The sequence below is a fragment of the Felis catus genome, chromosome A1, assembly GCF_018350175.1.
Source record: "Felis catus isolate Fca126 chromosome A1, F.catus_Fca126_mat1.0, whole genome shotgun sequence".
Lineage (NCBI taxonomy): Eukaryota > Metazoa > Chordata > Mammalia > Carnivora > Felidae > Felis > Felis catus.
Window position 1 is genome coordinate 205,835,278 of NC_058368.1, and position 14,844 is coordinate 205,850,121.

The 14,844-nt window shown below is 39.0% G+C and overlaps 1 protein-coding gene across 6 annotated transcripts in view; it reads left to right on the plus strand.

Annotated features, from left to right (window-relative positions):
- PLCXD3 (phosphatidylinositol specific phospholipase C X domain containing 3) overlaps positions 1-14,844 on the plus strand; it is a 231,194-nt gene that overhangs the window by 165,795 nt on the left and 50,555 nt on the right. For 5 of the 6 annotated variants that reach the window (XM_045037674.1, XM_045037666.1, XM_019811404.3 and 2 more), the window contains exon 2: positions 9,504-10,212. In XM_045037674.1, coding sequence (XP_044893609.1) covers positions 9,617-10,212 — 596 coding nt within the window. In that variant the 5' untranslated portion in view covers positions 9,504-9,616. Of the gene's footprint in view, positions 1-9,503; positions 10,213-11,558; positions 13,652-14,844 lie in introns of those variants that run through there. The other variant, XM_045037673.1, reaches the window with a different exon arrangement.

A 14,844-nucleotide genomic window follows, 5' to 3' on the forward strand; every position in this document is an offset into this window, starting at 1 on the left:
GGGATCCTGGATCAAAAGACTTAAGTAAGGAAACCAGCCTCTTTTACTTCAGCTTACTGTCTCTGAGGTGTGCTAGGGAAGAAGGCGTTACACAGTATGAAAGATACAGATTTAGCCAAAGGGAAATCACAGCACGACTATTTTGATTATTCCTTTACAAAAAGATTCATCTCAGAGTTCTGCAAGATATGTCAGGTTTATTACTTGAAAATGTTTTTTCTATACATTTATTGTGTCAAGTAAAGTATATGCATTACAGGTGTGTAGTTTTTAATTATCCGTTCAATCCTAAAGTGTTCTGGTTTCTGATACATATTGTACATTATCTCTGATGATGCAAAATCTCTTGTATTGTGCACAAAGACCTGATCATGTGCTGGAGGGCTGAGGCCAGGAGTAAGGAGTGATCCCTATTCTTCAAGGTTTGGTCTTTGTCTCTAAAACAAATCCCAATAACTCATCAGTTTAATTAATGGGGCAAACAAAAATTAGTGAGATTAATGATACGTTGTCAAGTAAGAACCAACTAATTAATTTTAAAGTTTTTTTTTTTTTTCTGTCAGATTGAGCATCATGTATTTACAATGGAGAGGACTGATTGACTTCCAAACCAAGTAAAAGTGACTTAAGAATTAATATTATTTCCATAATCTGTGCATTTTCTCTCCTCCATTACAGTTAGAAGCCAAGAGTGGATTTTATTTAAGTACTACCAGTGATGGGGCAGTACAGATCCACCTGCAGAGAGAATCATGTGCTGATGTTAGAGTTCCATATACCATCAGTCAGGTTTGCAGCCTCTCAAAGCCAGAGTCCACACAAAGGGTTGTGTTTAGTGATTTAGTACAAGGTTACAGTGGATGGAGCTGTCTAATTAGTACTCTGGAGACAGCATTGAAAGGTATTAAAGGAATACCGACGGGTGGACAGACTCAGCAGATAACCAGGTTTAGATACCATTCTAGTATATAATGATGGGATTTCAGTCTCCCAGGGGTGACAGGGGCTTATAAGAGCAAATAATTCCCCCAGAAGAGTTGGGTACTAGATATGTTACCAAGTCAAAATTCCTGTTAATGAAAAATGGGGCAGAAAGCAAAAGGGACTTGTTGATGAATGCCAGGGTATTTAGCTAGAAATCAATGATACCTTCTCTCTAAGGTTAAATCCATTCTAGAGGCCAAGACAGGGTAAAACCTTTGAGAAGGGTAGAATGGTGGCAACTGGGATGAAGGAAATAGTACCTGAAAGCGATTTCAGTGGTCCCAACAGGAAACCACGCCCCTGGCAGTGGAACAGAAAAGAAGAGGGCATATCTGAGAGAGGATTTGAAGGTCAATACGATGGGACTTTAAGACCAATTGAATGTGGGGTTTGAGAGGCAGGTGAGAATTGAAGATGAAGCCAAGAATGAGATAGAAGAATCATAAGGTAATCAAGTATGTTAGGCGGCACATGAAAAGGAGGATTTTGGAAGAGGAAGATGCTAAGGTTCACCTGGGACATTTTAAGTGTAAGGTTCCCACAGACTGATGAAATTTAGTTGCCTGGTAGGCAGACAGGGGGTCTGGAATGCAGGTCAGATTAGATGGTGTTAATTCATGGTGCATCTGTTAAAGGCATGAGGCCAACGAGGTAGAGGAGATCAAGCAAGGAAAAAGAATGGAGCCACTTGAAGTCTCGAATAGAGCTCTGAATAACACCCTCATTTGGGAGCTGGAAGAACAAGAAGAGGTCGTGAAGGAGACTGAGAAACAGCAATCACAGGGAATGTAGAAAGACTAGTAAAGAGCTATGTCCCAAAAGCCAAAGGAGGAAAATATTTCAAAGAGGGAGCATAGCAGTATCAAATGTTCCAGAAAGCCTGAGAAGGATTCATTCATTTGCTTAATGAACGACATGAGCTAAATTGCCTGCCACGTTCTGTGTGAGGGCTTAGGAATGAGATCACAGAAGTGGCTCGTGGGTTTTCTTTAGTGGTCATCAGTGATATTTCACAGAGGATGGATATGAGTTGCAATAGTGACGGTCTGACTACAGTGGATGAAAGATGGCACCAAAGTCAGGGAAAGAGAACCGGGCTGTGTAGACTAATTTCCTGAAAAATTCGAGAGGAAGTGGTAAAGAAAAATTGCCTCATCTGTAACAAATGATTATTAGAAGTAATTATTTCACCTTTGCAGCATATCCTGTATAAATTTTATTTGGACCCATTGGCCTAAAATAGGTTTATATTAATAAAACCAGGTGCAGTAGTGGACGTGGACTTATAAGGCATGGGTTTTTTGGTTTTGTTTTTTTTTCTAGGAAGCCTGCAATCTGCTTATAGTGTGTGCATGTATATGTGTATATAGGAAGGAAGGTTTGTGGGTGGAGAGTCAGAAACAAAGAGAAAATATTTAATGAACATGACGAGTGTTAGTAACAACATCTAATAACAATTACTAGTTGATGAAGGGGTGGGTGCAGACCAGAGGGACTGTGCATTCAGGAGACAGAAAGACCACCATGAATGGAAATAATTCTTCGCTATACAGAAGGGAATACTTGTGGGGCATAAAAGAAGACTAGGATTAAGAATTTCATAAAAGGAAGACAAGAGGGTAAACTTCACACCATCTCTTCCAATGGAAGGTGGAGATTGTGCCACCTGCTCATCCCTACCCTAGAATGAGGACTCAGAAATGAAATCTACCCTTTCAGTTCCTCACCCAGCAGTCTTCTTTTGGTTCCCAGGTAAAAGGTACATATGCTTCCCCATTCCTGTGGTGTTGGTCCTATTATCATAAAAGGTATCAAGGTATCAAATATGCAGGAAGCCTGTTACCAGACAGCAGGAGTCTTGAAAACCTCAGCCCTGTGCCAAACAACAGGAATAAAATAGGGAGAGGGAAGCCTGGTATGCCATACATAAACTTGCAAGCTCAGTGCTCTGCAGAGCAAGGAGAGGAGCAGTTGTCATTTTGATGGAGTCAGAGCCTGAATTCTAAGGTCAGGATATAGATATTGGAATTGTACACTCATGGGCACGTCAAACCTTAGCCTACTGGGCCTTTTGTTCTGAAGGTTCACAGATGAAATTGACTTGATACATTCTCTTTGATGTTTATTAACCCCATGATTTTGTAGAATTTGAAATGGAACTGTGGCCAAATCAAGAGACCAATAGAAGTTCATCCCAAAGAACTTGTATAGATAATACTGGAAAGATACTGAATGAAAGAAGGTTACTATTTAGTGTAAGTACATGGCAGGATGTCACTATTCAGTTGCTGTTCAAAGCCACAAGACACGGGGTACATTTGATCATTCAATATTTGCTAAAACCTTAGACAAATGGCGGATAAGAATCTTGTTTTCAAAAAAGTATTTACAAACCTAAATCCTACAATTTAAATCATCTCCCATGTGAGTTTGCACTGCCATCCCGATGTGTATTCACCTAGGTAGTGTTTCTTTAGTCACAAGTGTATCTGTTTTGTGACTAGGTATACCACCGCAAGAGAACAACAGTAATTTAAGTTTTATAGTCCTTTTATGGGACTTTTGCAAACATGGTTTCATTTGTTCTTTGTAAGAACCCTGTGAAGTAAGTGTGGAGAATGTTTTAATTGAGCAAACTGGGAAACCCAAAGCCAGAATGGTAAACAATCTGATGATCCTCCAGTGTTAACTTGTGAGTTAGCGATTGAGCTTGAATTTGAAACTCATCACCCAACCCCCACTTTAGTGCTGCTTTCATTACCTGATTTACTTTAATCTGAAGACCAGACTGCAAATCAAAGTGTTGGCCAAGGCTGTAGTCTCATCACCTGAGGCCGAGTCTCCTCTTGCAAGCTTGCTGCTTGTTGGCAGAATCTAGTTCCTTGAGTTGTGGGACTGTGGTCCTCAAGCTCCTAGAGGCTGCCCACTATGTAAGGGGTTGGGAGGAAAACTTTTCCTCTCCCAGTTTGGGTCCTGTGATTGGCAGTCTGTAAAGTAATTGATGATAGATTAATAGGAGAGAAGACAAGGTTTATCTATGTGTCCACAGTATACATGTGGGATCACTCAGTGATGAGTAACTTACTGAATACCCGGAAAGGAAAGGCTTGTATATTAAAGTTAGTCAAAGGGAGGCAGGTAGGGCTTCAGTGAGAGGGTATGGAAGGTTATATTGTTTTTTTTTTATTCTAATGACCAGCTGAATTTACACAGTCTTCCCAGTCAAGAAAGTCCCTGGGAGAGAGGTCAATGGCAGCTGTATTTTCAGAAGCTCTGCTTAAGTTTAGATAAATGTTTCTTTTTGTGGCTGCTGATTGTTCAGATGTTTTCAAATTAAAGAAAGTTTCATAGCACTTTGGTATTAATCCCTTCAACTGCCATGTTGCCCTCTCTGCAACATTGCATTTTACTTAAAATCGACAGGAGAAAACCTGTTGCTACTTGTTGTCTCGTTTTATGGCTCACCTGCTTAGGTCAGGCCCCCCCAGAATACTCTCTCTTTGGTTAGCTCAAAGCCAACCAGTTAGAGACCTTAATTACAAATGGGGGAAAAAACTTCCTTTCCGTATCCTGGAACATAATCACGAGAATGATATCCTGTCATATTCACCACATTCAAGGGGAGAGGATTACACAGGGCATCTGTACTCAGAGGATGGAGGTTTTGGGGGCCATTCTAGAATTTTTCCTACTACAGCACCCAATAGAATGAGCAGCTAAGTCCAGTGCTATCAAAGACCATAAAATGAGATTATCATACATATTCTTTACATTGTTGAGTTAATAAAATGGGTGATGCATGCTACTTGGTTAGACCAGATGACATCTAAGATCATCCACCACAGTATGCAGAATGACTTAACTCCAGTTGTGCATTCAAGAAGACCTTTTAAGCCAATTTTCTTTCATTCTTCCTCTTACCTTATAGTTTTTATGCATAGAAAGTTGCACATGAACATTAATTTTTTTTTTTAATATTTATTTATTTTTGAGAGAGAGACAGACAGAGTGCAAGTGGGGAAGGAGCAGAGAGAGAGGGAGACACAGAATCTGAAGCAGGCTCCAGGCTCTGAGCTGTCAGCACAGAGCTGGGTGCGAGGCTCAAACTTGTAAACCATGAGATTATGACTTGAGCCGAAGTCGGATGCTTAACCAACTGAACCACCCAGGCACCTTGCCCATGAACATTTTTAATTAATTTTTTTTCATTAAAATTTTGACTTATTTGTCTATTTATTTTGAGTATGGTTGACACACAATGTTACATGGGTGTCAGGTGTTACAACATAGTAATTCAACTCCATATATTATGCTATGCTTACCACAAGTGTAGTAAAATTCCAAGTTCTTATATTGGGCAGTTGAGTCTTTAGACCTCAAATCCTCTCATCAACACAAAAGAGTTGTCACAGCCTGTATTTGTTAACTGTTGCTATGTAATAAATTATCCCAAAACTTAATCACTTAAAACAACACACAGTTTGTATGGGTCAGGAATCCAGGCAAGGCTTAACTGGATTCTCTGCTTCAGGTCTCTCTCGAGGCTACAAATCAAGATCCCTCCGGGGCAGGGTGTGCTTCCAATCATACTCTGTGGCTATTGACAGGATTCAAATCCTTGAGGGCTGTTCAAATCAAGGCCTTATTTCCTAGCTTGCTATTGGCTGGAGGCCATTCCCAGTTCTTTATTACATGGACCTCTCCAACATGACAGTTTGCTTCATCAAAGTCAGCATGAGAGAAAGTAACATGATGGAAGTCACAGTCTTTGTAACCTAATCTCAGAAGTGGTATCCCATCATATTTGTGTTATTTAATTCATCAGAAGCAAGTCACTAGATTAGGCCCATACTGGGGGGGTCAGGGGGGCAAGGATGAATGCCAGGAGGTCAGGGATTTGGGGGGTCAATTTTAGAAGGATACCTACTGCCTAAATGAAGGGATGATGTGGCAGACTGAGGAGGAACTAGTAAAAGTGATTGTTTCAAAGAAATGAAGGGGGAAAAAAAAAGACCTCTTCTAATCAGTTCATTTCTTCAGAGCCAGAGCAAATGAATTTGATTGGTGTGGGTTCATAATGGGAGTGGCCAGCTCTTCTCTGACTAGAGAATGCAAATCAGACCCAAAATTCAGAGGCTAAGTTTAGAATCAGGGGAGCAACATTAAGTATCAGGTCCAAGGTATGAGTCTGGGGCTGTAGACAAGAAAAAGATAAGAGGTGAGGAGCCCAGAAATACTGAGCCAGTGTAGCAGCAAAATATTAGAGCAGATAAGGCAGAAAAGTTGTGGATGTAGCCAAGAACAAAGAAATAAAAAGCACTGTCTTGCTTGTGGGCAGGGCTCTCTGGTTTTTAAAGAACGAGGGCTCAGCCAGACTTTTCCTCTGTTACTGAAAGGTCATAAAATACCATTGTATTTTTGTTTTAAGTTCAAACAAATAGAAAACTTAATGGGTTAGTGAAAATGTTAAAATTGGGGAGGAAGTACTATTCCAAATGAAATCAAAAGCCATGAAGATAGTCCTTTTTTGGCCAACATTAGATTGTGTATTCTCTCCCCCCAGTGCAAAGACAGTGTTTTTTATTGATTGATGATTTAATTCTCCTCTCCAAGTGATGTTTGCCTCTGCACCAAATGCTGTACATGGACCTCAGAATCACCTAGCTTAGGACAAAAAATGGTGGGGGTTTCTTCTTCTGACTGTTAGCTGTTTTTAATTTTTATTCCTAACATTCCCTTATTTTGATCTCCTAAAATATTGTCCTGAAATGTCAACAAATAATTTAATCTAGAGACTAATGTCCTTTTATACGATTTTCAAAACTGGTGACTTTTTCTAGGCTTTTTTTTTTTCTAATTTGCCAGATAGCCACATGACAGAATAATGAAACCAATGTCATATTGAAAGCAAAGAACCACTCATTTCTGGAAAAAGAAATCTAGTCATATTTAAATTCCCTTTCTGCTTGCTTCCAAATATGTCTATCACAATATTACAGAAGTAGCCAATTATTTTCATCTCCCTTCTTTTCACATGCTTGGAAATTAACTTTAAAATTTTTTCAAATTTTATACATTAACCCTTATTTTGAGAGTTTAGCTTTTCATTTATACCTATTTTTTTTCAGTGTTTTTTTTTTTTTTTTTTTTTTTTGGGACAGAGAGAGACAGAGCATGAACGGGGGAGGGGCAGAGAGAGAGGGATTTTTTTGGGGGGACAGAGAGAGACAGAGCATGAATCGGAAACAGGCTCCAGGCTCCGAGCCATCAGCCCAGAGCCTGAGGCGGGGCTCGAACTCACGGACCGCGAGATCGTGACCTGGCTGAAGTCAGACGCTTAACCGACTGCGCCACCCAGGCGCCCCCATTTATACCTATTTTAATCCTAGATCATTTGATTATAGCTCTTCTTCAACTCACCTTTTTATTTCTCCCTTTAATCATGTTCTGTCTGTATATTGAGCCACAGCACAGGTTGTTTAGCCTTTTCATTTATATAGCAATTGGCTGAACAGCAACTAATAAGTTGATATGCGGCAATTTCAATCCCTGTTAAAATTTGCCAATACAGATCCAGACTGCCAGTTTTGCTTATTTAGAAAGTGCTAACATTTTCTTCCTATCCCATGTACTGAAGATAAATAGATCAGACAGTTCCAGATTAAATTAAACATGGCATTTCTGTATTTTGGAGTTACCTTTCATTGTTTAAAAAAAGCTAATAATTCTGAGGAGTTAGCTGTTCCAAATCTTAAAGGTTATCATTTGTAAGGCATTAAAGTATTCTTCAAAATATTTTCTCTAACAATTTACCAAGGTGTCTGAAGTTCATACTCTTGTTATTCCTCTGGGCTGTTTAATGCTCGACATAGATAGATGTACACATGGACATATAGATATAGATTGACATAGATATGGAATATAGACAAAGATAAATATTGCATCACCGAAAACAATTGCTTCAAATAGCTTATCAGGCAAAGGCCCTGAGGTGATGGATGATAAATATAAAGGGAGTATGTGTGTGTATGTGTGTGTGTGGGTGTGTGTGTGTGTTGGGTGGGAGGAGTGTAAGAAGTAGAACAAGGTGTGTCTTTTTTATTTTCAAAAGAACTAGATCAGAAATGGGGCAACAAGGTCGAAGGAAGCCTGAGTAACAGATGGGGAATGACGCGTGTGAAAAATTCAGGACATATTAATTTCATGTTACCTGTTCAGTAGGTCATGCCCAAGAATTACGGGAGGCTTTCAAAAATAAAATTAAGGGGCATCTGTGTGGCTCAGTCCATTGAAAGTCCAACTTGGGCTCAGGTCATGACCTCACGGTTGGTGAGTTTGAGCCCCGCATTGGGCTCTATGCTGTAGGCACTGAGCAGCTTTGGATCCTGTCTCCCTCTCTCCACCCTCCCCCACTCATGCACATGTGCGTGCTCTCTCTCCCTCTCAAAAATAAATAAATTAAAAAAAATTAAAACGAAATAATTTTTCTTGATTAGATCCAACAATATTTTAAATGGCACTCTGTACTTACAGGCAAATCATGCACATGTTCATTGCTACATTTCTGGAGTTTTGATATTTGTAACAGACAAAAATAATAATAAATAATTAAACTAAATTAGTAATAAATAGTAATTAAATAAATAATAATAAAATAATACATTAAACAATTAGTAACAATTAAATACATAATAATTAAATGATAATTAAAGGTTGCCCTTGTTCTTCCTAGGAAGAAATTCTTCCAAATTTGGAAGCTAACTCCAAAGAGAGCTTTCACTGTCGAGAGGAAATATTTGTGAAGAAAATAGTCTATTAGTTAATTTTTTAAGTGCTGTCAGTTTTGTTAACTTATAAGAAAATCTGTTTATTCAATATGAGAAAAGTACTTGGCCTCATCCAAGTTCACCGTTGCTCAAATGAAGAGTAAGGAATGATGTTAAATGTTATCAACATTGTTCTGTCCTGTTGCTTCTTTTTCCCTGACTCTAACCCTGTGACCTCTTGTGCCTTCCAGAGTGTATGAGGTAGCAATTCATATGTTGATCATCTGTCCGTGAAAAGGGCTTCTTTATTCGTTGACACAAGCTCTCTACCATTAAAATCAACTCCGAATGAATGGAAAGGGCAAGATCATAGACAAAGTATTTGGAAACCAGTGAATCCCCATAAATTCCACTTTATAAGTGGTCACTTATGCCACCTATATGGAAAGTCAATCCTAATGAATACATTAAATTCTTTGTTGACAGAAGTAGAAGGTGATCATTTGTATTTAAAATACTGATCAGAAGGAATTTTTAAGTCATTTTATAATCAGTTTGGTCTGTTGAAGTGCTGTGTGTACTGTATAGGCTATAAAAAGGGCCTGCCTAAAACATGAGACTGAACTGAGAAAATATTACTTATTATTTCCTTTGGTTCATTTGAGGGAGAGATATGGACATTATAAGAGGGAAAGAAGTTGGGGAGAGCAAAGGACTGAACTATAACCGCATTATGCCTTGTTATTCTTCTAGGATCTCATGATTCCTTCAGCTTCTACATTGATGAAGCCTCTCCAGTAGGGCCTGAACAGCCAGAAACCGTCCAGAATTTTGTCTCTGTGTTTGGAACCGTAGCCAAAAAGCTGATGCGGAAATGGTTAGCCACTCAAACAATGAACTTTACTGGTCAGCTAGGAGCTGGGATCCGTTATTTTGATCTTCGAATTTCCACCAAGCCCAGGGACCCCGACAATGAACTCTACTTTGCTCATGGTTTGTTCAGTGCCAAAGTCAATGAAGGCCTTGAGGAGATTAATGCATTCCTCACAGATCACCATAAGGAGGTAGTATTCTTGGACTTCAACCATTTTTATGGGATGCAGAAATATCACCATGAAAAACTGGTCCAAATGCTGAAAGACATCTATGGAAACAAGATGTGCCCAGCGATTTTTGCCCAGGAAGTTAGTCTAAAGTACCTGTGGGAGAAAGACTATCAAGTGCTGGTCTTCTACCATAGTCCAGTGGCTCTGGAAGTGCCCTTTCTCTGGCCTGGGCAGATGATGCCAGCACCCTGGGCCAACACCACAGACCCGGAAAAACTGATCCAGTTTCTTCAGGCATCCATCACGGAGAGAAGAAAGAAGGGCTCGTTTTTTATATCTCAGGTGGTACTGACCCCCAAAGCTAGCACTGTGGTCAAAGGAGTGGCCAGTGGCCTCAGAGAAACGATCACAGAAAGGTAAGTGTCTTAAGGTATCGAGAAAAAGTCTTAAGGAATGTAACCCAAATTCATAGAGCTAGTAACTGACAGAGCTAAAATTTATACTCAGGTGTATTAATATCCTAGGGCTGCCACACAACATACCACAAACTGGGTGGCTTAAAACAGAAGAAACTTATGATCTCTCAGTTGCAGAGGCTAGACATCTGACATCAAGGTTTCAGCAAGGTCAACTCCATCTGATAGCTTTGAGGGAGAATCTTTTCCATGCCTCCCCACTAAGTTCTGGTGATGGTTGACAAGCCAATGTCTTGGCTTATAGATACACCATTCCAATCTCTGCCTCCATCTTCACATGGTGTTCTCCCCATGTATCTTTCTCTTCTCTTCTTATAAGGACACCAGTCATATTGGATTAGAGTCCACCCTAATTATATCATCTTAATTATGTCTGCAAACACCTTATTTCCAGATAAGCCTCAGTTATGAGTACAGGGGATTAAGACTTCAATGTATTTTTTTCTAGGACACAGATCAATGCATAGCACCATGCATTTTGACTCCATGTCCAGTTGTATTTTCATAGCACTCCTTTTCACATTTATATAGAACTTTACAGATTACAAAGCCTTTTCTCTATTTCTTGTGGCCTTGTTTTATATACCTAATTCCATTTGATCTGCACAATAATCCTAGGAAGTAGATAAAAAGTGAGGTTTAAAGAAGTGAAATGTTTTGCATAAGGCCAATTGGACAATGAAGGAGGAAACCAAGACTCAAATTCCATGCTTCTCACACCATATTCTATTCCTTTATGCTATACCATAAGCAAGGGTCACTCTCTCCAGAGCATGGGTTTCCATTTGGCAAGCCCAGCCATACATGTTAGAGTGGTGCTTACTTGTGAAGTATAATTTAAGCAATCACCAAAGATCTCTAGCTCTTTCCCATCAGTGTGATACAATATGTGGAATTGTACATGTTGTTTATTCTTTTCAGTTAAAGTATCAAACAAAGCAAATATTGTCTGAAGAGAAACTACAATTCTTACCAGATCTTATCTTAAACTTTACTTGACATTTTGAATTATGGTAAGGAGATAGAGCATACATATTTTGCTCAAGGTCTTTGTAGGAAAAGACAAGGAGACGAGGAGAAAAGATTAGGAGATGAAATCGTATGGATGGCCTCATACCATAGCATGTAGAGTAGGGAATGGCAGGAGGTGAAGCTTGCAGTGGGGCAGGAACACACTTGTAAGAAAGCCTTTAGCCAGGCTAAAGAAAGAATTTCATCTTATGAACAATGGGGAGCTAGAGAATTGTATTTAGTGGCATAGTGACTTGACCGGATCTGCATTCTAGGTAGATAATTGGTGTGGCATGGAGGCAGAGGATTGGAGAGAGTGGACAGTGAAGAGGTGCTCGGAACTATTTCAGCAAGGTAATGCAAGCTAAACTGAGGAAATGAGAAAACACAGAAGGGGATGGTATCCACAGCAAAAATTAGAATTATTTGACTATTTAGCTATGTGGTGTGAACGAGAGAAAAGAGTTAGGGATAAAGTTTCTTCTTGAGAAGTGGAATGAGTGATGTAGACATTTACAGAATCAGGAAACAAAGACTTAGGGAGGAGTTAAGGAAGCTACAGTCAAGGTTATGATAAGTTTAAAGTATGAGTAAAGCATCCGGTGGATGTGGCCAATGGATCATTAGGAATATAAACCAATTCAAGTGGCAAATTATTGGCATTTTTGGGCAGTGAAAGCCACAAGCTATTTGAGTTGAGGCGTTCCTCCATACAGAATTGTAATTTCCTTCTGTTATTCAGATATTAGCTGAGATCTCCTATTCTTTAAAATTTTAATGTGATCCCCAGTTCTTCATTGTATACCCTATGCAAGTATAACGCCTTCCCTAGGATTTCTGCCAATGTCTAGATTTCTTACATTCCTATGGTATGAATGCTTGCTGCTTCTGGTTTATATCATTTTATGGGTTGATTGTCCCATGTGTATTTTCCATGACCCTGTAGAACCTTAAACTTGCTTCTTGCTCAATTTCTACAATGGTTTTTAGATTTTACTGAGGATTTGAGACAACAGGTTTGGTTTTATAATTATAATAATACAATTAATTTTAAATTGAACTTTAGACTTGTCTATAAGTACAAATATTCTGGCCCAGGATATCTTCCCCAGATGACGTCTATATCACTTTAACCCCATGCTCAAGTCTTATGGCTAAACCCTCTCCTCCACCTCCTTCTCCTTTTCTTTTTCTCATCTCTTTTCTTTCCCTAGGCACACATTGTCTAGGGAAGAGAGATTCCACACTCTTCTCTAGATTATTATGCCAAACTATTCTCCTCATTTCTGGCCCTAAGGCCCAGCTAGTCCCATCAGACTGTGTTTGATAGCACCACCTTCTACAACAGTTCATTGTTTTGGTAAATAACTTACCACTTCTCTTACATCCTTAAAAATGAGAGAGTTCTAGTGTATACACATAAGAATGTGTTGTTCTTAACTACACCCCACAAAGGCCCCAGATTTTGAGAAGTCCCTGAGGACCCATTAGAGGTAGGGAAGGCAGGAGGGGACTGGGAATCAACCAATTGCAACATTCTTTATTCTCACTACGTCTTTAATGAAGGAAGCTTCATCTCTAAATTTTACATATTGGGCATGAAAGGAGTCTTCCCTTTCTTTCTTTACCTTCTGTTGCCTCGTTCTATATTTAGGAAAAGACTTTCCCATCTAATATGCCTGCTTTGCATTTGGCTAAGAACCATACCCTGCTTTTACCTGTGTAAGGAATAGCCTTTGGGAAGTCAGGAAGAAAAATCTACTCAAGGTATAGATAGATGACTTTCATTTTTTTCTCTTACAGGATTTCATGCAGTTAGGTCTTTGCAAGTTATAAGTTGAACTGCTCTTTGGTTACTTATGCTATAGTACAGTATTAGTAAAGTAGGATTTGTGGAAAAAAGACCAAATAAGTTAGGAAAGTGCTGAAAATTAGATATCTGCTTAAGTCTCTCAAAAGATTCACAATCTTTATAGCATGTAAAAGTCACTAACAAGCATTTTAACGAAGAATTCTGTTTAAACTGAACTAATACAATGTTTTGCAAACACTTAATATTTTCTCAGATAGCACTTATTAACAGCCCATAAAATTAATTTTGAAAAACTGTCCTCAGTCATCTGCTCTAATTCAGAACTTTTCACTTGCCTCTGGCTTACATATCTGGAATAGTAGAGCTGTGTCACTGAAAAAGGTGGAAGAAAGGGGTGCCTGGGTGGCTCAGTTGGTTAAGCACCCCAGTCTTGATTTCAGCTCAGGTCAGGATCTCATGTTCGGAAGATCAAATCCCGCCTCAGGCTCTGAACAGGTGCCTGGTTGGGATTCTCTCTCTCCCACTCTCTCTCTCTGTCCCACCCACCACTTGCGCGCGCGCGCTCTCTCTCTCTCTCTCTCTCTCTCTCTCTCAAAAAATAAATTAAAAAAACTTAAAAAGAAAAAAGAAAAGGGGGAAGAAAAATTTTAAAAGTAGAAATGCAGACCCTGTAGGTAGAATCAACTTTTTTTTCCTCTCTAGGACTATGCAAATTACTTGCAAATGATTTGCAAATATATCTGAACCTGGCCATTATGAACAGTTTGTCTCAGAAGTTCTAGAAAGACCTCCTTGTAAACAAATTGGAATGCCTGTATGCTGCGTATGGTATTCATGTAAAGCTCTGGTTTTGTTTTTATTTGATTTGACATATTTCAGCCTTCTGTGTGAAGCTTATAGGAAAAGGTCATTGTCAGTCCTTAGATAGTTCCTTGCAAAGTTAATTTACTTACCTCTGAAAGTCATCGAAAGAATACTTGACTTCCCAAAGACATAGTGCTTCTTTTTTCTCATCAAGTGATAAAGCCCATGAAGACTTTTTGCCATTTTCCTCTTGCTATTGTGCACAAACGTACTCATTCAGAAAGTCCTACATTAACACCAAAAGATGTAGTGAGACTCTCCTTTGCCACCAAAGAAGTCACTAGGCAATTTAAAGATCTTCCTGGACCTTAGGTATTTTCACCTGCAAAGTTTGGAGTTTGAACTAGATTATTTCCAAGACACTTTCCAGTTCTAAAATCCTACAGTTCTAAGATCCTGCATGTGACTAGTTTCTCTATAATGTTTTATGGCGTCTAATATTTGGACTAACAAATCTGTGAGCACATGCATTTAGAAAACAGTGTTTGAAGGTGTAGGTGGCTTTTAGGACAACTCAACTCAGGTAGTGTAGCTTTCAATCGGCCACTGGTTCCAAATATTGCAGATGCATTTTCCACATTTTAGTAATGCCAAAAGACACAGATTTTTATTTCTTAAAGACCTATTTTTAATTTATTTTTCAAACACCAGCTTTTGCACCTCACCCCCACGGAATTCACACGTTCTTAAAAAGAAGGTGTGCAACTTGAGTCAAGTCCTTCTCTAATTCATGGAAGTTTATTAAATTATAGGTTTTGTTAGTTTAAAAAAATCAGTTAGACCACCTGTTGGAATATTTAAGGAGCAATACGTCTTTGCAAGTAAATTGATGCTGAATTAATTGAGACAAGGTTTACACAGGCCAGTAATTTAGATGATGACGA